Source organism: Coregonus clupeaformis, unplaced genomic scaffold (genome assembly GCF_020615455.1).
Source record: "Coregonus clupeaformis isolate EN_2021a unplaced genomic scaffold, ASM2061545v1 scaf0115, whole genome shotgun sequence".
In the NCBI taxonomy this organism is placed as follows: Eukaryota; Metazoa; Chordata; class Actinopteri; order Salmoniformes; family Salmonidae; genus Coregonus; species Coregonus clupeaformis.
In genome coordinates, this window is record NW_025533570.1 from 574,380 (window position 1) to 597,834 (window position 23,455).

Below are 23,455 nucleotides of genomic sequence, written 5' to 3' on the forward strand. Positions count from 1 at the left end.
CTTGTTTAAAGGACACCCAGCCCTCGCTCACCCTCTCCTTCCCTCCTTTTGCCCTAGTGGATGAGCAGGGAGAGTTTAGCTCATCCTCCCTGTGCCTTCTGAAGAGAACGGCTATAGGACAGCGTCCCCTCCTAAAGCAAATGATTCCCACTGGCCTGGAAGGGCTGCTCTTCTCTCCCCCTAGCATCAGGCTCCCCAGAGAGACTGTGTGCTAGCTATCTGTTTCTTAATTTCACGGTTCATTTGAGATCACATTGACTCCACCTTACTATAGTGTGAGTGTGTGTGTGTGTGCGTGCGTGCGTGCGTGTGTGTGTGTGTGTGTGTGTGTGTGTGTGTGCGTGCGTGTGCGTGTGTGTGTGCGTGCGCGTGTGCGTGCGTGTGCGTGAGCTTCTCTTGAACATGTAGTGACCAACCAGACACAAAGTATCCTTATGGGGATATTATCCTGATGGGACAGGACACACCCAAGCACCCAAATTGAAAATGATCAACTGAAGGAGCACCCAGTTATTTCAATTTGCAGTAACTTTGATCATTTTCCAAGGGTATGGAAGCTCACAAGTGATGCTTAGCAACACACTAGGTATTGTTTTGGTTGATGTAGTAGTATGCAATCATCTAGTTCTCCTTCTACTGAAATGTTGTTATGGGTTGGGCTGCAGGACAAAAGTCACAATGCAACGATTCCTCATACACAGTTTGTCTTAGCTACAAATTGTATTGGAATCTACATTTGTTTTGACTTGATAGTAATATTTTATGTCAGTATTTATATGTCAATAGTTGTAAACTCAGGACACGAAAACAAATGCCGTAAAAAGTTGCATGAACATTTTTCAAGTTTACTGAAAAGTCAATAAAACTCTTTCAGTCTGCAATTGAAATAAGTTGTCCTATACCAAGCCAGTGCCATCGGGCTATTTCCTTGGTCCGGACCAGTATCAAGATTACTATAGGATCTCAAATATAATGGTTTCAGAGCACAACAAGGTATTTTCATTGTATCACACCACAGTATAAATTGATGGGAACTATCAAATGTGAGCAAAAGCAATCGAGTCACAAATTAAAGCTATACTCCAGATACATCCCTCTTCTGTCTAGCTTTCCACGCCTGCCATGTGGGAATGAATGACTATAATTTCAGAGAGAGAGAGAGAGAGAGGTGGTGGAGGAAAGAGAGAGGTTTTGGAGGAGAGAGGGAGAGAGAGGTAGAGAGAGGTGGAGAGAGAGAGCGACAGGGAGAGAGAGTTGGAGAGAGAGAGAGAGAGAGAGGGAGAGAGAGGTGGAGAGAGAGGGAGAGAGAGGTGGAGAGAGAGAGAGAGTGGGGGGTGGAGGAGGGAGAGGTGGTGGAAGAGAGAGAGGTGGTGGAGGAGAGAGAGAGAGGTGGTGGAGGAGAGAGAGAGAGGTGGTGGAGGAGAGAGAGCAAGTGAGGTGGTGGAGGAGAAAAAGAGGTGGTGGAGGAAAGAGAGAGAGGTGGTGGAGAAGTGAGAGAGAGGTAGTGGAGGAGAGAGAGAGAGGTGTTGGAGGAGAGAGAGAGAGGTGGTGGAGAGAGAAAGGTGGTGGAGGAGAGAGAGAGAGAGAGGTGGTGGAGGAGAGAGAGACGTGGTGGAGGAGAGAGGGAGAGAGAGATGGTGGAAGAGAGAGAGGTGGTGGAGGAGGGAGAGAGTGGTGGTGGAGGAGCAGAGAGAGAGGGGTGGTGGAGGAGAGAGAGAGGTGGTGGAGGAGAGAGGGAGAGAGAGACGGTGAAGAGAGAGAGAGAGAGAGAGGTGGTGGAGGAAAGAGAGGGAGAGAGAGAGGTGAAGAGAGAGAGATGGTGGAGAGAGAGACGTGGTGGAGGAGAGAGAGAGTTGGGCCTCCATAGTGGGCCTCCCACGGAATAACAGTAACATTCTATTACACCTTGAAATAAGAAAGGTGAGGAGTGATTTGGGAGGAAAAGATCTCTAGGTGTATGTCTTGTTTCTTATATGCCTGAGGACAGGAATCAATTACCATCTTCAGTCAGTTATCAAAATATTTCCAATGACCTTCTAGTGCCACCTTCAATCAGTTATCAAAATCCTTCAAATGACCTTCCAGTGCCACCTTCAGTCAGTTATCAAAATCCTTCCAATGACCTTCCAGTGCCACCTTCAGTCAGTTATCAAAATCCTTACAACGACCTTCCAGTGCCACCTTCAGTCAGTTATCAAAATCCTTCCAATGACCTTCCAGTGCCACCTTCAGTCAGTTATCAAAATCCTTCCAATGACCTTCCAGTGCCACCTTCAGTCAGTTATCAAAATCCTTCCAATGACTTTCCAGTGCTACCTTCAGTCAGTTATCAAAATCCTTCCAACGACCTTCCAGTGCCACCTTCAGTCAGTTATCAAAATCCTTCAAATGACCTTCTAGTGCCACCTTCAATCAGTTATCAAAATCCTTCCAATGACTTTCCAGTGCCACCTTCAGTCAGTTATCAAAATCCTTCCAATGACCTTCCAGTGCCACCTTCAGTCAGTTATCAAAATCCTTACAACGACCTTCCAGTGCTATCTTCAGTCAGTTATCAAAATCCTTACAACGACCTTCCAGTGCCACCTTCAGTCAGTTATCAAAATCCTTCCAACGACCTTCCAGTGCCACCTTCAGTCAGCTATCAAAATCCTTCCAATGACCTTCCAGTGCCACCTTCAGTCAGTTATCAAAATCCTTACAACGACCTTCCAGTGCCACCTTCAGTCAGTTATCAAAATCCTTACAATGACCTTCCAGTGCCACCTTCAGTCAGTTATCAAAATCCTTCCAACGACCTTCCAGTGCCACCTTCCGTCAGTTATCAAAATCCTTCCAATGACCTTCCAGTGCCACCTTCAGTCAGTTATCAAAATCCTTACAACGACCTTCCAGTGCTATCTTCAGTCAGTTATCAAAATCCTTACAACGACCTTCCAGTGCCACCTTCAGTCAGTTATCAAAATCCTTCCAACGACCTTCCAGTGCCACCTTCAGTCAGCTATCAAAATCCTTCCAATGACCTTCCAGTGCCACCTTCAGTCAGTTATCAAAATCCTTACAACGACCTTCCAGTGCCACCTTCAGTCAGTTATCAAAATCCTTACAATGACCTTCCAGTGCCACCTTCAGTCAGTTATCAAAATCCTTCAAATGACCTTCCAGTGCCACCTTCAGTCAGTTATCAAAATCCTTCCAACGACTTTCCAGTGCTACCTTCAGTCAGTTATCAAAATCTTTCCAACGACCTTCCAGTGCCACCTTCAGTCAGTTATCAAAATCCTTCCAACGACCTTCCAGTGTCACCTTCCGTCAGTTATCAAAATCCTTCCAACGACCTTCCAGTGCCACCTTCAGTCAGTTATCAAAATCCTTCCAACGACCTTCCAGTGCCACCTTCAGTCAGTTATCAAAATCCTTCCAACGACCTTCCAGTGCACCTTTCTTCCAACAACCTTCCAGTGCCACCTTCCGTCAGTTATCAAAATCCTTCCAATGACCTTCCAGTAACATCTCACAAGGGTACCGTAATCTTTCATTAAGTTTGCCAATTATAGTTAGTTATATTGTAGTCTGTATGCAAGGCTTGTGTCCTAAAGCCTTTGTGATTAACACCGGATCTCTGTCCGGCTCCTCTCTCTCTGTGTGTGTGTGTGTGTGTGTGTGTGTGTGTGTGTGTGTGTGTGTGTGTGTGTGTGTGTGTGTGTGTGTGTGTGTGGGGGGGTGAGTGTGAGTGTGTATGTGTGTATGTACGTGTGTGTATGGGGTCTTGTCAGGCCCTTTCATCAGCAGCATTAGAGCAGTAAATGGGTGGCCAATGAGAGACGTTATCGTACAGCAACAAATTAGCAGTAATCCCCTGTTTAAAACAGCTAGGAAAGAGGGAGAGAACAGCCCAAGTAGATAGGAGGTACTGACCGTACGGTGACAATGGAAAAGATTAACTTGATTATGATGAAGGACAGTTAGTGTTTTTCTAACATAGAAAATTACCTCAGGCACACAGTGTCCCAAATGGTACCCTTTTCCCTAGGCTCTGGTCAAAAGTAGTGCACTATGTAGGGAATAGGGTGCCATTTGGAACGCATTTAGAATCACATCTACCTGACCTCACATATACACGTTTCCCTAACACTGAGACTATAAGGATTCAACCCTGAGGAGGATTAAAGGGGATTTCTGCAAGGTAATGTGAATGACTTGATAAACACAATCTGATCACGGTGTGTTTGACCTTTCAGCCCACATCCCCAGAACCGTTTCCATTGGATAATAATCACATTTCTCTCGCTCTCTCTGTTGGCTTTCGTATTCCACTCAATGTATGACTGTCTAACTCTCACGTTTAGCAATTCAGCAAGGTTGAAACGACAACGTGAGGATTATTTGATTATGATGAGCTTTAGCTCCCTCATGTGGTTACATGATCATCCGTTTTAAAGTGGAGTCGTTCTCCTTGGTCAGGTGACAGATCTATAACCTGCTTCTGTCATGCATTTTAAGTGAATAAATTCAACATAATATCATAATAAATCCTTGTGGTATGAAATTATTAATCATAGTCTTGTAATATAAAATAATGAAAAACCTTGAGTTCTGTGATATGAAATCATAGTATTGTGATCAGATAAAACATTAGCTGATGCATAACAAGGAAACCTAATATGATCCTCTATCAATGTGATGGTAGGCAGCTCTCCATCCATACTGAGGATGTTTGATCATTCATGAAAGGGAAGACATTCCTTCACTCTCATAACTGTATCCTTCTCTCTTTAATAGGAGTGAAGTTTGATATAGGTACATTTTAATGAGGCTTTTCAACTGTTTGCAGAGTTACCCATTCATCAAAATGTAAAGTTAGGGATGTGGAAGGGAGATTTTACAGTACAGGGGAAAGTTTTCCGTGATTCTGTGGCATGACATGAGTCACAACCAATGATGTGTATAAACCCTGGATGACTGACAGGGGGCGCTATATTAAAGCCACCGTGCAGCCATCTTGGTACAACTCCTCCAGTGTAAAGAAATATGTATTTATTCATGTCTACATTAGTTCCTGACACGTTTTCTATTACAGACACCTTAATGCATACTTTTAAACTATATTATGCGCGCTAAACATATACAAATGAAAAAATATGTAAAAACATTTTCCCTTAAAGTTTTTTTTTTTGTTGCAAGTATTAATGTTACTGTCCCCACAACAACAACAAAATCATTCATTATGTAATTTTGTCCTTAATTGAAATACTGTAGAATTCCATTCATTCCTACAGAGGACTGCTCCTACTGGGGAGTGTCAATATGGCCGACCGGTGGTTTCAAAGCCTCTCAATGGCCAATACATAACATCAGCAATCCAGGGTTTATATACATCATTTGTCACAACTTTAGACAAACTATTATTGCCTCTTCTCTTCTCTAGGACAATGGACCATCAATATCACTATCTCCTGTCCTGACCACTGATCTAGCTGGTGTTCCAATCCACAGCCTCCTCAAGTGCAGCTATATGACTGCATTACCTTCAAAGTCATTATTTAAAGATGGTCAATTAAGATTTGAAATGACCTGCATGACAATGTGGAGCTGCCATTTATGGTAAACCAATTGTTATCTGAAATTAACCGTGTTGACCTGAGAAGAACACCGGTGCCATTCATTGCGATGATGACACCGATCATTTTAAATCACTATTACGTATCTTGAGATTGGATTGCTCTTTTAGAACAATGTGGGTTTCTCATGCAGAGCAGTCACTGTAAGCAGTGTTGTGAGGACATCCAGTCATCCACATGGGCTAGTGGTTATCAAGGTTCAGCCCATTATATTCAACAAGCCTGCCTGTTTCGTCATTAAGTTAAATTGACTTAGATTCAATACGCCGCTATGTATTCTATTCTATTAGGTGTTGATTATCTCATAGACTGCTTGAGATCGCAATCTGCTGACTGCAGTTTACATAGAATGTCCAGTTAGAACGTGCAGTGAATGTAACATAAATTATATGGCCAAGAGTTAAATTAACTTAATCACCAATTGTCACATTTGATTCACCTTGAACACTATGGATCCAAATACTGCTGGGTGAGTTTGACTTTCTTTTTCTTATCAGTCTTCAAACTACCCCTCTAATACTCTCCTCTCTTCATTTTGAGGAGTTGTGAAGAGACCCAATGGACAGTACATTGAAGTGAGCTTTTCAGGAGATTTATTAAAACCATTTGTCATTTAGAAAAGCTGCTCGATGGACACAATTAAATCTTATTCCCCAATTCACTTCCATCAGCCAGATGCCTTTCCAGATGAATGCTGTGCAGGGGACTTCCACAGGTTATCAAATCAGCTTTCACATACTGTACAGTAGGGTTTATATCCTCAATAGAATATAGGTACCTTCACTATATATTAATCGTTCTCCAGATTTTCCTTATAAAAACAGCTTTAATAACCATATTATTTATTATGTCTTAGTTCTCAACAAACAGTGAGTGAACAATTGTAATATTATAAAAGACTCACGACACCAGTTATTTTTCTAGGGATCATCACTTTTTATTTTCTAAATAAAATATGATTGCCATCATCATCGGCCTGTTTCACAGTGTGCATACATAATACAGTGCACTTTTTCCCCATGTCCATTATTGAAAGATGTCACATTAAAATATTACATTAACAATGGTCCAACAAAGCAGCCATCATCCTCAGTAACCCTTCAATACCCCGAAAGAAACCCCCCGGACACTGACAGACACACAGGTTTAATCCAGCTGTACTTTAGGACCATGACCAGCCGACACTTTTACCCAACGTAGGCAACACATTAAACAGTGCCTATAATGTAGTTCACCACAGACGCACCAGCTCTATCCATCAGTAACACAATGAAAACATTTGGATGTGTCATTTACTATGTACAACGACATACCGATTTAGTAGCGCAACATACAACTTACTTAAGAGCAACAATAATGACAGGAATGTCATAGCTTAATACCTCAGTATACTTATAACCAGTACCCTAACCCTATCGTGTGGAGCGACACATGCAATCACATGGAAAGGAAAAATGAAGTGCATTCCATCTTTTAAGAGAAAGGGATAGATAACACAAGGAGAGGTATGAAAAGGAATGAAATGTTATTGCGTCCATCTTAAAACACAGCTACTCAGTAAATCTATTATTTGCAGATCTGGGTTCAAATACCAATTGAAATAATTTCAAGTACTTTAGCTGTTCTTAATTCTGCTTGCCTGCTGGCGCAATGGAACCAATAGAATAGCGCTGGCAAAACTGCAAACCCAGCCCCCCTGGCAGGTTAAAGTAAACAACACTATTTTTTAAAGAATTCAAATAGTATTTAAACCCAGGTCTGATTATTTTGGCACTGTGCGGCGACTCCACGGGAGTGCCTGGTTGCGTACATGTTGAACCTAGGGTAAAGAGGAAGAACAGATAAAGACTAGGGGTCACGTTCATTAGGCACCAAACGGAAGAAAACGGACTGAAAACGGGGAGAAACTATCTGGACTTGTCCAACGATACGAACTTCCCGTATTCATTTTCCGTTGCGTGGTCCTAATGAACGTGACCCAGGCGTTTTCCCCGACCTGACAAGTAGAAATTCTGGGCCATCAATGTATACCTATATAACTAGGGCCTGTTTTTTTTTCCTGGTGAGGTCTTGTGGTCAGAAGAAAACTCCTGTTCCTACAAGATAACATTTTCTGAACAAACTACAATAGCGTGTTTTAGGATGCAGTCTTGTTGCTAGACAATCCTAGCATGAGAATGAATGGAGCCTCTGAAATCACTTCTGCCTCAGATATAACTGTAAAAGTGGGTACACGGGGTGGTTTTGAGCTGTCCTTACTGACAGACAGCCTCCTTGGACATGGCTGATTACTGCTGATCCTTGTGTGTAGGGACGTGACGGTCATAGAATTTTGTATGACGGTAATTGGTTAGCCAAATGACTGCGGTCACCGTAACAACCGTTGGAATAGCAAAAAAGTACAAATGAATAAATAGACGCACATTTCTCCTCTACTTCTTTCCTGACCGCATGTGCTGCCATAGAAATTGAATGAGTAGAACAGGCATCCGCATTCAAGTCAATGATGGTATAATGGGTGGACTGGCAGCCATTGTGAGTGTACCCATAGCAGAAAAGCAGGAAGTAAAATATGTGCTGTGATTTGGTGATTCAACTCAATAGACATTACAAAAAAATACAGTACATTCCATTGCATGAGCCACATCAGTTAACATCATTTGAATGAACATTCTACATTACAACAAAGTTTAATCATGTTGTTAAGAGTCCATGTTGCAGCACAAATGGACTCAACCGCACGAATGCCCGGCGGTCCAGTCTTCAGTCAGCTGTTCGTTCCACAAAACAACATTTTTTTTTTTTTTTACGGTAATGGCGGTTATTTTATTTTCATGACTGTCTTCATCCATAACCGCCGGTTACACGGTAATAGTGCCAGCCCTACTTGTGTGTTTAGGTAGTTGATCCACTAGACTAGTGTGAATAAATGCAGTGGAGGCTGGAGGCTTACAGCACAGAAAGGCTAAATTCCAAATCAACCCCTAGCCCCTCCCCTCTAGCCCCTCCTCTTGACCTGAAGGGGATGGATAGCTATAACCAATATGGTGGAAATTCCATCCAGCAGGTAAATACCATCAGGAGGCAAAGTTGAAGGAAGTAACTAGCATATTGCCTATACCTTTCCAATCCCTTCAGGTCTACAGGAGTGCCTAGGGAAGAGGGCTAGATTTGGAATTCAGCTAAACACAAAGATCAGCGGCCGTCAGACCCATTGGCCTAACCCTAACACACTGTCAACATTCTCTGAATGCGCTAAAGAGAAATTCCAAACATTTCAACAGATTTCATTATACTGCTCCAAAGTGCTATAAATGTTTTTCTATACATGGAGGTATAGTCTTTGGTCACTAATACATACTTTCAAGGACTAATTCAAGTTCCACTGTCAACATGTAAAGTACCATATCATCTTCTTAGAAAGCAGTAACATGAAGAAAACAGAAAAAGCAAATTAAGTAATGAATGGCAGGCAGGATGTTTGTGTTCAATGGAAGTGGCCCATAGCTTCAGCTGCCTTGACTCTCACCACTGGGTCTGGGTCCTGGAGCAGCATGACCAGACCTGTGAGGCAACACACACAGAACACAGTATGAGGTCATAGTCTTCCCTCAACTAATGTCTGACAGAAGACAATGAGTATGAAGTAGATTTCCCTGATCACTTGGATCTGAGCAGGAATAACTCCTGGCCCTACGTATACAAGCACCTTTAGTTACAGTATCAACACATGGAAGGAGTACTCAACACAGACTACAACACACCAAACAACCGTTACAACACACGCAACTCGACAACAGTCGCAACTCAGCAACACACGCAACTCAGCAACAGTCGCAACTCAGCAACAGTCGCAACTCAGCCAACTCAACAACACAGCCAACTCAACAACACAGCCAACTCAACAACACAGCCAACTCAACAACACAGCCAACTCAACAACACAGCCAACTCAACAACTCAACAACACAGCCAACTCAACAACACAGCCAACTCAACAACACAGCCAACTCAACAACACAGCCAACTCAACAACAGTTACAACACATCCAACTTGCTGGTAACTAGAACTAGAAAAACAGCTATGCCTACCTTTGGTCACACTCCCCATGTTGATGTGAGAAAATAATTCCTCAGGAAGATTACCCAGAAGGAAACCTACAAAGAAACGTTCGATTAGATACATATTTAAGTGAAAATCTCTACCATGGTAAATTAGAGAGAATATTTGGTTTGTGCAAACAGCTTCATTACTACTCTCTTTTTGAAAATTACAACTAATTATATGACAATTATCTAATATTGTAACAGAGCACTGTCTGAAAAACGATCAATACTTTTCTAACTCATAACTGACTACAAAGACATTGGGACAGCTACTGAGGCTAAGACACAGAGCAGAGCTGTGTTGAGCAGGGTTGGGGTCAATTCCAGTCAATTCAGAAGGTAAACCAAATTCCAATTCCAAATGTATCATTTAAAATAATTGGATTTCATTGTACTTCCTGAATTGCCTGTAATTTAAATGGAATAGACCCCAACCCTGGTGTTGAGGTGAAGTGCAGTTGAGGAAACAGAGTTGATCAAAGAGAACCGAGACATCACATCCTGACCCGTTTTCCTACCTACCGATAAACATAGCAGCGCTGGCCCGAACCTCGGCCCAGTTGCTTTTGAAGAACTGGATAACGGTGATGTGGTAGAAGTTGAGCATGCCAGGGAAGTCTTGAATCTGGGGACAAATCAAATAACATTTCTATCATACCCTCCCAAAAACAGAAAAATAAAAGTAACCTTTTTTAAATAAATGCAATGCATTTAAAAAGCTTTTTACTAGGTAAATAATTGCCGCCTCCTAATGCCAGATCTCCGTTACTGGTTTTGATGGCCGATGGTGAGGTCTGTATCAGTTTGTGGATGGTGAGTAGAGTATTGCAGTATTAGACAGTGATCAACTCACAATATATTTGGTGAGGTCGTTGATGAACTCGCCGTAGTGCAGACTCTTGTCCTCGTGGAGATGGTTCTGGAACATAGTGGTGATCAGCTCTGAGCCCACCACTGGAGCACACACTCGCATGGCATACTTACATGCCTGCACGGACAGACAGACAGGGAAACAGTCTTTAAGCCTACCATCTGCATCTCAGCACAAAGGCTGCTTCAGTTCAATCCACATGATAATGACATAATAATGTATCATTTACTTGAATCTATGATATAAACCAGACTATATCATATGAATTCTAGGTATGTAAAGCACATGACTGCAAAGAAAACTAGACAACAGGTATACTGTACCAAACCAGTTTCTAGAACCATAGTTTCCCAAGTCCACTGCCTGAGTTTTGATGTGAGGTTACCCACCTTGACCACCTGCAGGTTGGGGTCACTGAGGTGCAGCAGCAGGCTAACCAGAACGTTGTGGATCTGGTCCTTGAACACAGGCTCTCCTGAACCAAACTTAGACAGGTTCCCCAGGAGCATGATGGAGGCACAGCGGATCTCATCATTCTCCTGTTGGGTCAACAGTATAGGAGCGCAGTTAGAGGATCCACACCAAACCCATCATCAACATTTAATACATACCAGCAGACCTACATAAGAGAAACTTTAGAGGATCCACACCAAACCCATCATCAACATTTAATACATTTGGCCATTTAGCAGATCAATCCCTTCTTATCCAGAGCGACTTACAGTCTAACATCCATTTATTTGAAACAAGATTGTCATTTTCTTGATACTGTAAACTTTTCCATGAGATACTCTTTTGGCCCTGAGAAACTAGGAACTCAAAATACCAAATATCACATATAGACTGGTAACATTCTCCCTTATCCTGAGAAGAGAGAAGTGAAACGTAATATAAGCCTTACAAGTGTGTTTTAGCCCTGTCACAAGCATCCTCCTCAGAGGCCACTAGTCTCTAAGGGAATGGTGTAATTTCACCTTAATCTCTATCTCTCAGGTAGGGGAGTTACCAAGAGAGAAAACCAAATGTTAGGGTTCCCAGACGCTCGATATGGACTGACATCAGGCATGGTTAAAATAAGCTTAAAGACCCAACCACATATACCTCAATGATGCTTGCAACAACTCAGGTTAAACTTTATTTCTTATGTTATTAACTAGAAAAGGCCCTTGAGGTAAGAAACCTCTTGTGCAGGCAACCTTGCAAAGTTTCAGTGATCAAGTCAATAGACTACAGCTACAGTACATAGAGACAATGTACACCTAGACCAGGATTCAACTCTTTATTTATTGTTATTTAACCCTTATTTTACCAGGTAAGTTAACTGAGAACACATTCTCATTTACAGCAACGACCTGGGGAATAGTTACAGGGGAGAGGAAGTGGGATGAATGAGCCAATTGGAAGCTGGGGATGATTAGGTGGCCATGATGGTATGAGGGCCAGATTGGGAATTTAGCCAGGACACCAGGGTTAACACCCCTACTCTTACGATAAGTGCCATGGGATCTTTAGTGACTACAGAGAGTCAAGACACCCGTTTAACGTCCCATCCAAAAGACGGCACCTTTCACAGGGCAATGTCCCCAATCACTAGCCAGGGGCATTGGGATATTTATTTCTTTACCAGAGGAAAGGGTGCCTCCTACTGGCCCTCCAACACCACTTCCAGCAGCATCTGGTCTCCCATCCAGGGACCGACCGGGACCAACCCTGCTTAGCTTCAGAGGCAAGCCAGCAGTGGGATGCAGCAGGGTGGTAACTCTACCATGACAACAGAGACGTGTGTGTCTGCTTTACTCACACTCTCCAGGAAGGGTTTGATCTTCATGAAGATGTAGACGACCAGCAGCTGGACGTTCTTCTTGTCCAGGTAGAGGAGCACCTTGGACAGGCCTGACATGGCTTCCAGAGTGATGTGTTTCCCAGGGTCATCCTTCTCCTCCATCCCAGAGCTCATAGCAGCCAGCAGCTCCTTGGCATACTTATTTACCTAGAAAAATAGAGATTTTGTATAGGTTGTGATTACATAGAGATCCATATTTGTCTGAAACATTGCTCCGCTCTGCTGCCATCTTGGTTGGACCAGAGTGGTATACTACAAAGTAGGATCAATGAATTAGCCAGATAACTTGCCTACATATTCTGGAAAAACTTGAATTTGGCATGATCTAATTGACTCAACAACCAAAAACTGTTTAGATTTCTTAATAAACCAGAAAATCAATAGTTATTTTGGGTTGTTATCTAGCTAACTCATTGATCCTGCTCTGTAGTATATCCCTCTGGTATCTCTTGAAAAACAGATTTTATCGCAATGAGACTACCTGAATAAATAAAGGTTAAAAAAATAAAAATAAGATTACATACTTATAGAGATGACATACTTGGTCACTAGGTACACGGACAGAGGTTAGTGACTCTCTCTCTCTACCCTCCCATGTGCATAGAGTATATTCCTATAGTATCTCTTGAAACTTTTTGTCTGCGTAATATTGCCACATTGAGGTAAGATTATTCAGTCATACCTTCTCAGGTGATCTCACAGCAATGATCCCCAGCCCACTGACAAACAGCACGCCCCCTCCCCTCCCTCCATCATGTACCTTCTCAGGTGATCTCACAGCAATGTTCCCCAGCCCCCTGACAACCAGCATGCCCCCTCCCCTCCCTCCATCCATCATGTACCTTCTCAGGTGATCCCACGGCGATATTCCCCAGCCCCCTGACGGCCAGCATGCGGACGGTACAGCAGGGGTCAGAGATACGCTCCATCATGTTGTTCATCAGGACATCCATCATCATCAGCTCTGTCACCACGTGGTGGTTCAGCAACTACCGTTACACACAGAGACAGAACAGTGTGAAGCCAGTGGTTCATCAATCTAAACACCGCTCTAGCTCTGTCACCTTTCACCGCAGATGCGGAAGGGCGACATCAGTGGATGTAGTGGATTGAGACGTAGCCCATGCAAAAAATCTCATTAGCATAATTGAAAAATCCCCATCAAAAGGTGCCAGTTTAAGCTATGAAGCTGTTTTTTGCATGGGCTAGGTCTCAATCCACTACATCCGCTGATATCGCCCTTCCACATCTGCGGTGAAAGGTGACAGAGCCAGAGCGGTGTTTGTCAGACCATAAGACATCCCGAAAATCGATCTTCTCACAAAAACTTCTGTAGCGTCCGAACGGTTTGGTCCACAAAACTATTATGACCCCTCTATGGAAAGATGAGACTCTCACAAACACGATGTTCTCAGTTTTGCTCTACGCCCCTCCACAAGCGTCACAGGACTCGTCTGAAGTCGGTACATCCGATCTGCCAACTTCTGTCTGTAGCGTCTGAACAGTTTGGGCTACACACTAATATGACCCCTCACGAACACGTACATGTTGTTTGTTTTACTCTAGGACGTCCACAAGCCTCACAAGACTAGTCTGAAGGTAGCCGGGAACCAGTTTTTTTAAAAATATGGAAGTCAGTCTATGTCATGGAAAGAGCTGGTGTTCTTAATGTTTTGTATACTCAGTGTATATCATTATATACAAGGGCTTTTTCCTGTTAAATGGCTGCCTTCATGAACATCACATTGCAAGTTGAAATGCTGAATAAAAGCATGGAAGAGTTGGCTTGCTATATAACACATAAAATATATAGAGCAGATACAATACTCAAGATATGACTCGTCATATCCTTTGGAACTCTGATCCAGTTGTCATGTCAACACAGCGGTCAGTGCTGCTGCAAACCACGACAAAAGAGACATGCCAAATGGGAAATGTATAAAAAAATTCTAGACACCATGTCTAGTCATGGTTTATGTACATGGTCTGGCAGTCAATTAATGTACTTTTTTTAAGTGAACCCAGACCTTTCTCTTTCCAACATGAACTGCCCTAGCTAGCTAGCTTAGCTCGTCGCTAGCTTGGTTTGCTAGCTAGTTACAGTAGCTTGGCAAAACATGGTTGGCAAATAGGTAACATTTTGGCTAGCTAGCTAAATTGTACAGGCATCATTTTGTCTATATTGATTATGTTAAAATTACCAAACGTTTGGCTAAACAAATCATTTATGAAACCGTGATGTATGACAGGATTGATGCTGCATGCAATTTCAATTGCATTTGAATTGCTTCGTGTATCAGCAAAGTTGCTTGAGATGTCACTTGCAACTTGCATCTGCAACAGAAATTGCGTCCAAATTGCTTTGTGTGACACAGGCTTTAGATGTTTGCAGATCTGAAGGGTCTGGATAGGTATAATCAGTGTAGTGGTGGACATTATACCATATTGCTTCCTTCTTACAGACCTACAACAGTGGGTCCTGGGCTTGGCTCACCTTACAGACCTATAACAGTGGGTCCTGGACTTGGCTCACCTCAGAGAAAAAGGCTGTGATAGTGACCCTCTGACACTCGTAGATGTTGTTGAGACAGGGGCACAGACACTCCACTATGGCCGGGAGACGGGGGCCTGCGTGCCTGGCCATGGCCCTGAAAACAACACAACAACACACTGCTCACACCAACTGATAAAGCATATAGGGTAGCTACTCTGTGAATATCATGAAGCTAGGTTAGGGTTGAGGTTGGAACTGGAATGTGGACATGAAGTTAGGTTTAGGGTTGAACTGGGATGTGGACATGAAGCTAGGGTTAGGGTTGAACTGGAATGTGGACATGAAGCTAGGGTTAGAGTTGAACTGGAATGTGGACATGAAGCTAGGGTTAGGGTTGAACTGGGATGTGGACATGAAGCTAGGGTTAGGTTTGTGGTTGAGGCTAGAATTGAACCAGGATGTGGACATTAAGCTAGGGTTAGGGATGAGGTTAAAGTTGAACTGGGATGTGGACATGAGGCTAGGGTTAGGGTTGTGGTTGAGGTTTAGGGTTGAACTGGAATGTGGACATGAAGCTAGGATTAGGGATGAGGTTAAGGTTGAACTGGGATGTGGACATGAGGCTAGGGTTAGGGTTGTGGTTGAGGGTTAGGGTTGAACTGGGATGTGGACATGAGGCTAGGGTTAGGGTTGTGGTTGAGGGTTAGGTTTGAACTGGAATGTGGACATGAAGCTAGGGTTAGGGTTGAACTGGAATGTGGACATGAAGCTAGGGTTAGGGTTGAACTGGGATGTGGACATGAAGCTAGGGTTAGGGTTGAACTGGAATGTGGACATGAAGCTAGGGTTAGGGTTGAACTGGGATGTGGATATGAGGCTAGGGTTATGGTTGAACTGGAATGTGGACATGAAGCTAGGGTTAGGGTTGAACTGGAATGTGGACATTAAGCTAGGGTTAGATTTGAACTGGAATGTGGACATGAAGCTAGGGTTAGGGTTGAACTGGGATGTGGACATGAAGCTAGGGTTAGAGTTGAACTGGAATGTGGACATGAAGCTGGGGTTAGGGTTGAACTGGAATGTGGACATGAAGCTAGGGTTAGAAAAGAACTGGAATGTGGACATGAAGCTAGGGTTAGGGTTGAACTGGGATGTGGACATTAAGCTAGGGTTAGAGTTGAACTGGAATGTGGACATGAAGCTGGGGTTAGGGATGAACTGGGATGTGGACATGAAGCTAGGGTTAGGGATGAGGTTAAGGTTGAACTGGGATGTGGACATGAGGCTAGGGTTAGGGTTGTGGTTGAGGGTTAGGGTTGAACTGGGATGTGGACATGAGGCTAGGGTTAGGGTTGTGGTTGAGGGTTAGGGTTGAACTGGAATGTGGACATGAAGCTAGGGTTAGGATTGAACTGGAATGTGGACATGAAGCTAGGGTTAGGGTTGAACTGGGATGTGGACATGAAGCTAGGGTTAGGGTTGAACTGGAATGTGGACATGAAGCTAGGGTTAGGGTTGAACTGGGATGTGGATATGAGGCTAGGGTTATGGTTGAACTGGAATGTGGACATGAAGCTAGGGTTAGATTTGAACTGGAATGTGGACATGAAGCTAGGGTTAGGGTTGAACTGGGATGTGGACATGAAGCTAGGGTTAGAGTTGAACTGGAATGTGGACATGAAGCTGGGGTTAGGGTTGAACTGGAATGTGGACATGAAGCTAGGGTTAGAGTTGAACTGGAATGTGGACATGAAGCTAGGGTTAGGGTTGAACTGGGATGTGGACATTAAGCTAGGGTTAGAGTTGAACTGGAATGTGGACATGAAGCTGGGGTTAGGGATGAACTGGGATGTGGACATGAAGCTAGGGTTAGGGATGAGGTTAAGGTTGAACTGGGATGTGGACATGAGGCTAGGGTTAGGGTTGTGGTTGAGGGTTAGGGTTGAACTGGGATGTGGACATGAGGCTAGGGTTAGGGTTGTGGTTGAACTGGAATGTGGACATGAAGCTAGGGTTAGGATTGAACTGGAATGTGGACATGAAGCTAGGGTTAGGGTTGAACTGGGATGTGGACATGAAGCTAGGGTTAGGGTTGAACTGGAATGTGGACATGAATCTAGGGTTAGGGTTGAACTGGGATGTGGACATGAAGCTAGGGTTAGGGATGAGGTTAAGGTTGAACTGGGATGTGGACATGAGGCTAGGGTTAGGGTTGTGGTTGAGGGTTAGGGTTGAACTGGGATGTGGACATGAGGCTAGGGTTAGGGTTGTGGTTGAGGGTTAGGGTTGAACTGGAATGTGGACATGAAGCTAGGGTTAGGATTGAACTGGAATGTGGACATGAAGCTAGGGTTAGGGTTGAACTGGGATGTGGACATGAAGCTAGGGTTAGGGTTGAACTGGAATGTGGACATGAAGCTAGGGTTAGAGTTGAACTGGAATGTGGACATGAAGGTAGGGTTAGAGTTGAACTGGAATGTGGACATGAAGCTAGGATTAGGGTTGAACCGGGATGTGGACATGAAGCTAGGGTTAGGGTTGAACTGGGATGTGGACATTAAGCTAGGGTTAGGACTGAACTGGGATGTGGACATGAAGCTAGGGTTAAGGTTGTGGTTTAGGGTTAGGGTTGAACTGGGATGTGGACATGAAGCTAGGGTTAGAGTTGAACTTGAATGTGGACATGAAGCTGGGGTTAGGGTTGAACTGGGATGTGGACATGAAGCTAGGGTTAGGGATGAACTGGAATGTGGACATGAATCTAGGGTTAGGGTTGAACTGGGATGTGGACATGAAGCTAGGGTTAGGGTTGAACTGGAATGTGGACATGATGTTAGGGTTAGGGTTGAACTGGAATGTGGACATGAATCTAGGGTTAGGATTGAACTGGAATGTGGACATGAAGCTAGGGTTAGGGTTGAACTGGGATGTGGACATGAGGCTAGGGTTAGAGTTGAACTGGGATGTGGACATGAGGCTAGGGCTAGGGTTGTGGTTGAGGGTTAGGGTTGAACTGGGATGTAGACATGAAGCTAGGGTTAGATTTAAACTGGAATGTGGACATGAAGTTAGGGTTAGGATTGAACTAGGATGTGGACATGAAGCTAGAGTTAGGGTTGAACTGGGATGTGGACATGAAGCTATGGTTAGAGTTGAACTGGGATGTGGACATGAAGCTAGGGTTAGGATTGAACTGGAATGTGGACATGAAGCTAGGGTTGAACTGGGATGTGGACATGAAGCTAGGGTTAGGGTTGAGGTTTGAACTGGGATGTGGACATGAAGCTAAGGATAGAGTTGAACTGGGATGTGGACATGAGGCTAGGGTTAAGGTTGTGGTTGAGGGTTGAACTGGGATGTGGACATGAGGCTAGGGTTAGGGTTGAACTGGAATGTGGACATTACGCTAGGGTTAGAGTTTAACTTGAATGTGGACATGAAGCTAGGGTTAGGGTTGAACTGGGATGTGGACATGAAGCTAGGGTTAAGTTTGAACTGGGATGTGGACATGAAGCTAGGGTTAGAGTTGAACTGGGATGTGGACATGAGGCTAGGGTTATGGATGTGGTTGAGGGTTAGGGTTGAACTGGGATGTGGACATGAGGCTAGGGTTAGGGTTGTGGTTGAGGGTTAGGGTTGAACTGGGATGTGGACATGAAGCTAGGGTTAGGGTTGAACTGGGATGTGGACATGAAGCTAGGGTTAGCTAGGGTTAGAGTTGAACATGAAGCTAGGGTTAGGGTTGAACTGGAATGTGGACATGAAGTTAGGATTGAACTGGGATGTGGACATGAAGCTAGGGTTAGGGTTGTGGTTGAGGGTTAGGGTTGAACTGGGATGTGGACATGAAGCTAGGGTTAGAGTTGAACTGGGATGTGGACATGAGGCTAGGGTTAGGGTTGTGGTTGAGGGTTAGGGTTGAACTGGGATGTGGACATGAGGCTAGGGTTAGGGTTGTGGTTGAGGGTTAGAGTTGAACTGGAATGTGGACATGAAGTTAGGGTTAGGGTTGAACTGGAATGTGGACATGAAGCTAGGGTTAGGGTTGAACTGGAATGTGGACATGAAGCTAGGGTTAGGGTTGAACTGGAATGTGGACATGAAGTTTGGGTTTAACTGGGATGTGGACATGAAGCTAGGGTTAGGTTTCAGGGTTAGGGTTGAACTGGGATGTGGACATGAAGCTAGGGTTAGAGTTGGACTGGGATGTGGACATGAGGCTAGGGTTAGGGTTGTGGTTGAGGGTTAGGGTTGAACTGGGATGTGGACATGAGGCTAAGGTTAGGGTTGAATTGGAATGTGGACATGAAGCTAGGGTTAGAGTTTAACTGGAATGTGGACATGAGGCTAGGGTTAGGGTTGTGGTTGAGGGTTAGGGTTGAACTGGGATGTGGACATGAAGCTAGGGTTAGGGTTGAACTGGGATGTGGACATGAAGATAGGGTTAGCTAGGGTTAGAGTTGAACTGGGATGTGGACATGAAGCTAGGGTTAGGGTTGAACTGGAATGTGGACATGAAGCTAGGGTTAGGGTTGAACTGGGATGTGGACATGAAGCTAGGGTTAGGGTTGTGGTTGAGGGTTAGGGTTGAACTGGTATGTGGACATGAAGCTAGGGTTAGGGTTGTGGTTGAGGGTTGAAATGGGATGTGGACATGAAGGTAGGGTTAGAGTTGAACTGGGATGTGGACATGAGGCTAGGGTTAGGGTTGTGGTTGAGGGTTAGGGTTGAACTGGGATGTGGACATGAGGCTAGGGTTAGGGTTGTGGTTGAGGGTTAGAGTTGAACTGGGATGTGGACATGAAGCTAGGGTTAGAGTTGAACTGGAATGTGGACATGAAGCTAGGGTTAGGCTTGATCTGGGATGTGGACATGAAGCTAGAGTTAGGGTTGAACTGGGATGATGACATGAAGCTATGGTTAGAATTGAACTGGGATGTGGACATAAAGCTAGGGTTAGGGTTGAACTGGAATGTGGACATGAAGTTAGGGTTGAACTGGGATGTGGACATGAAGCTAGGGTTAGGGTTCATGGATAGGGTTGAACTGGGATGTTGACATGAAGCTAGGGTTAGAGTTGAACTGGGATGTGGACATGAGGCTAGGGTTAGGGTTGTGGTTGAGGGTTAGGGTTGAACTGGGATGTGGACATGAGGCTAGGGTTAGGGTTGTGGTTGAGGGTTAGGGTTGAACTGGGATGTGGACATGAGGCTAGGGTTAGGGTTGTGGTTGAGGAATAGGGTTGAACTGGGATGTAGACATGAAGCTAGGGTTAGGGTTGAACTGGGATGTGGACATGAGGCTAGGGTTAGGGTTGTGGTTGAGGGTCAGGGTTGAACTGGGATGTGGACATGAAGCTATGGTTAGGGTTGAACTGGGATGTGGACATGAAGCTAGGGTTAGGGTTTAACTAGGATGTAGACATGAAGCTAGGGTTAGAGTTGAACTGTGATGTGGACATGAGGCTAGGGTTAGGGTTGTGGTTGAGGGTTAGGGTTGAACTGGGATGTGGACATGAGGCTAGGGTTAGGGTTGTGGTTGAGGGTTAGGGTTGAACTGGGATGTGGACATGAGGCTAGGGTTAGGGTTGTGGTTGAGGAATAGGGTTGAACTGGGATGTAGACATGAAGCTAGGGTTAGGGTTGAACTGGGATGTGGACATGAGGCTAGGGTTAGGGTTGTGGTTGAGGGTCAGGGTTGAACTGGAATGTGGACATGAAGCTAGGGTTAGGATTGAACTGGGATGTGGACATGAAGCTAGGGTTAGGGTTTAACTAGGATGTAGACATGAAGCTAGGGTTAGAGTTGAACTGTGATGTGGACATGAGGCTAGGGTTAGGGTTGTGGTTGAGGGTTATGGTTGAACTGGGATGTGGACATGAGGCTAGGGTTAGGGTTGAACTGGAATGTGGACATGAATCTAGGGTTAGGGTTGAACTGGGATGTGGACATGAAGCTAGGGTTAGGGATGAGGTTAAGGTTGAACTGGGATGTGGACATGAGGCTAAGAGTTAGGAGTTGTGGTTGAGGGTTAAGGGTTGAACTGGGATGTGGACATGAGGCTAGGGTTAGGGTTGTGGTTGAGGGTTAGGGTTGAACTGGAATGTGGACATGAAGCTAGGGTTAGGTTTGAACTGGAATGTGGACATGAAGCTAGGGTTAGGGTTGAACTGGGATGTGGACATGAAGCTAGGGTTAGGGTTGAACTGGAATGTGGACATGAAGCTAGGGTTAGAGTTGAACTGGAATGTGGACATGAAGGTAGGGTTAGAGTTGAACTGGAATGTGGACATGAAGCTAGGATTAGGGTTGAACCGGGATGTGGACATGAAGCTAGGGTTAGGGTTGAACTGGGATGTGGACATTAAGCTAGGGTTAGGACTGAACTGGGATGTGGACATGAAGCTAGGGTTAGGGTTGTGGTTTAGGTTAGGGTTGAACTGGGATGTGGACATGAAGCTAGGGTTAGAGTTGAACTTGAATGTGGACATGAAGCTGGGGTTAGGGGTTGAACTGGGATGTGGACATGAAGCTAGGGTTAGGGATGAACTGGAATGTGGACATGAATCTAGGGTTAGGGTTGAACTGGGATGTGGACATGAAGCTAGGGTTAGGTTGAACTGGAATGGACATGAAGAGGAGTTAAGGGTTGAACTGGAATGTGGACATGAATCTAGGGTTAGGATTGAACTGGAATGTGGACATGAAGCTAGGGTTAGGGTTGAACTGGGATGTGGACATGAGGCTAGGGTTAGAGTTGAACTGGGATGTGGACATGAGGCTAGGGCTAGGGTTGTGGTTGAGGGTTAGGGTTGAACTGGGATGTAGACATGAAGCTAGGGTTAGATTTAAACTGGAATGTGGACATGAAGTTAGGGTTAGGGTTGAACTAGGATGTGGACATGAAGCTAGAGTTAGGGTTGAACTGGGATGTGGACATGAAGCTATGGTTAGAGTTGAACTGGGATGTGGACATGAAGCTAGGGTTAGGATGGAACTGGAATGTGGACATGAAGCTAGGGTTGAACTGGGATGTGGACATGAAGCTAGGGTTAGGGTTGAGGGTTGAACTGGGATGTGGACATGAAGCTAAGGATAGAGTTGAACTGGGATGTGGACATGAGGCTAGGGTTAAGGTTGTGGTTGAGGGTTAGGGTTGAACTGGGATGTGGACATGAGGCTAGGGTTAGGGTTGAACTGGAATGTGGACATTACGCTAGGGTTAGAGTTTAACTGGAATGTGGACATGAAGCTAGGGTTAGGGTTGAACTGGGATGTGGACATGAAGCTAGGGTTAGGTTTGAACTGGGATGTGGACATGAAGCTAGGGTTAGAGTTGAACTGGGATGTGGACATGAGGCTAGGGTTATGGTTGTGGTTGAGGGTTAGGGTTGAACTGGGATGTGGACATGAGGCTAGGGTTAGGGTTGTGGTTGAGGGTTAGGGTTGAACTGGGATGTGGACATGAAGCTAGGGGTTAGGGGGGTTGAGGGTTAGGGTTGAACTGGGATGTGGACATGAAGGTAGGGTTAGAGTTGAACTGGGATGTGGACATGAGGCTAGGGTTAGGGTTGTGGTTGAGGGTTAGGGTTGAACTGGGATGTGGACATGAGGCTAGGGTTAGGGTTGTGGTTGAGGGTTAGAGTTGAACTGGGATGTGGACATGAAGCTAGGGTTAGAGTTGAACTGGAATGTGGACATGAAGCTAGGGTTAGGCTTGATCTGGGATGTGGACATGAAGCTAGAGTTAGGGTTGAACTGGGATGATGACATGAAGCTATGGTTAGAATTGAACTGGGATGTGGACATAAAGCTAGGGTTAGGGTTGAACTGGAATATGGACATGAAGTTAGGGTTGAACTGGGATGTGGACATGAAGCTAGGGTTAGGGTTCATGGTTAGGGTTGAACTGGGATGTTGACATGAAGCTAGGTTAGAGTTGAACTGGAATGTGGACATGAGGCTAGGGTTAGGGTTGTGGTTGAGGGTTAGGGTTGAACTGGGATGTGGACATGAGGCTAGGGTTAGGGTTGTGGTTGAGGGTTAGGGTTGAACTGGGATGTGGACATGAGGCTAGGGTTAGGGTTGTGGTTGAGGGATAGGGTTGAACTGGGATGTAGACATGAAGCTAGGGTTAGGGTTGAACTGGGATGTGGACATGAGGCTAGGGTTAGGGTTGTGGTTGAGGGTCAGGGTTGAACTGGAATGTGGACATGAAGCTAGGGTTAGGATTGAACTGGGATGTGGACATGAAGCTAGAGTTAGGGTTGAACTGGGATGTGGACATGAAGCTATGGTTAGGGTTGAACTGGGATGTGGACATGAAGCTAGGGTTAGGGTTTAACTAGGATGTAGACATGAAGCTAGGGTTAGAGTTGAACTGTGATGTGGACATGAGGCTAGGGTTAGGGTTGTGGTTGAGGGTTAGGGTTGAACTGGGATGTGGACATGAGGCTAGGGTTAGGGTTGTGTTGAGGGTTAGGTTGAACTGGGATATGGACATGAGGCTAGGTTAGGGT

At 44.7% G+C, this 23,455-nt stretch overlaps 1 protein-coding gene across 4 annotated transcripts in view; it reads right to left on the reverse strand.

The window, feature by feature from the left end:
* Window positions 1-6,533: 6,533 nt before the first annotated feature.
* Window positions 6,534-23,455, reverse strand: part of LOC121543317 (maestro heat-like repeat-containing protein family member 1) — an 83,568-nt gene continuing 66,646 nt past the window's right edge. For all 4 annotated transcript variants that reach the window (XM_045213494.1, XM_045213493.1, XM_045213495.1 and 1 more), the window contains 8 exons: window positions 14,976-15,090; window positions 13,285-13,431; window positions 12,401-12,589; window positions 10,989-11,138; window positions 10,582-10,716; window positions 10,251-10,353; window positions 9,714-9,779; window positions 6,534-9,185 (listed from right to left, as the gene is read on the reverse strand). In XM_045213494.1, coding sequence (XP_045069429.1) covers window positions 9,109-9,185; window positions 9,714-9,779; window positions 10,251-10,353; window positions 10,582-10,716; window positions 10,989-11,138; window positions 12,401-12,589; window positions 13,285-13,431; window positions 14,976-15,090 — 982 coding nt within the window. In that variant the 3' untranslated portion in view covers window positions 6,534-9,108. The remainder of the gene's footprint in view (window positions 9,186-9,713; window positions 9,780-10,250; window positions 10,354-10,581; window positions 10,717-10,988; window positions 11,139-12,400; window positions 12,590-13,284; window positions 13,432-14,975; window positions 15,091-23,455) is intronic.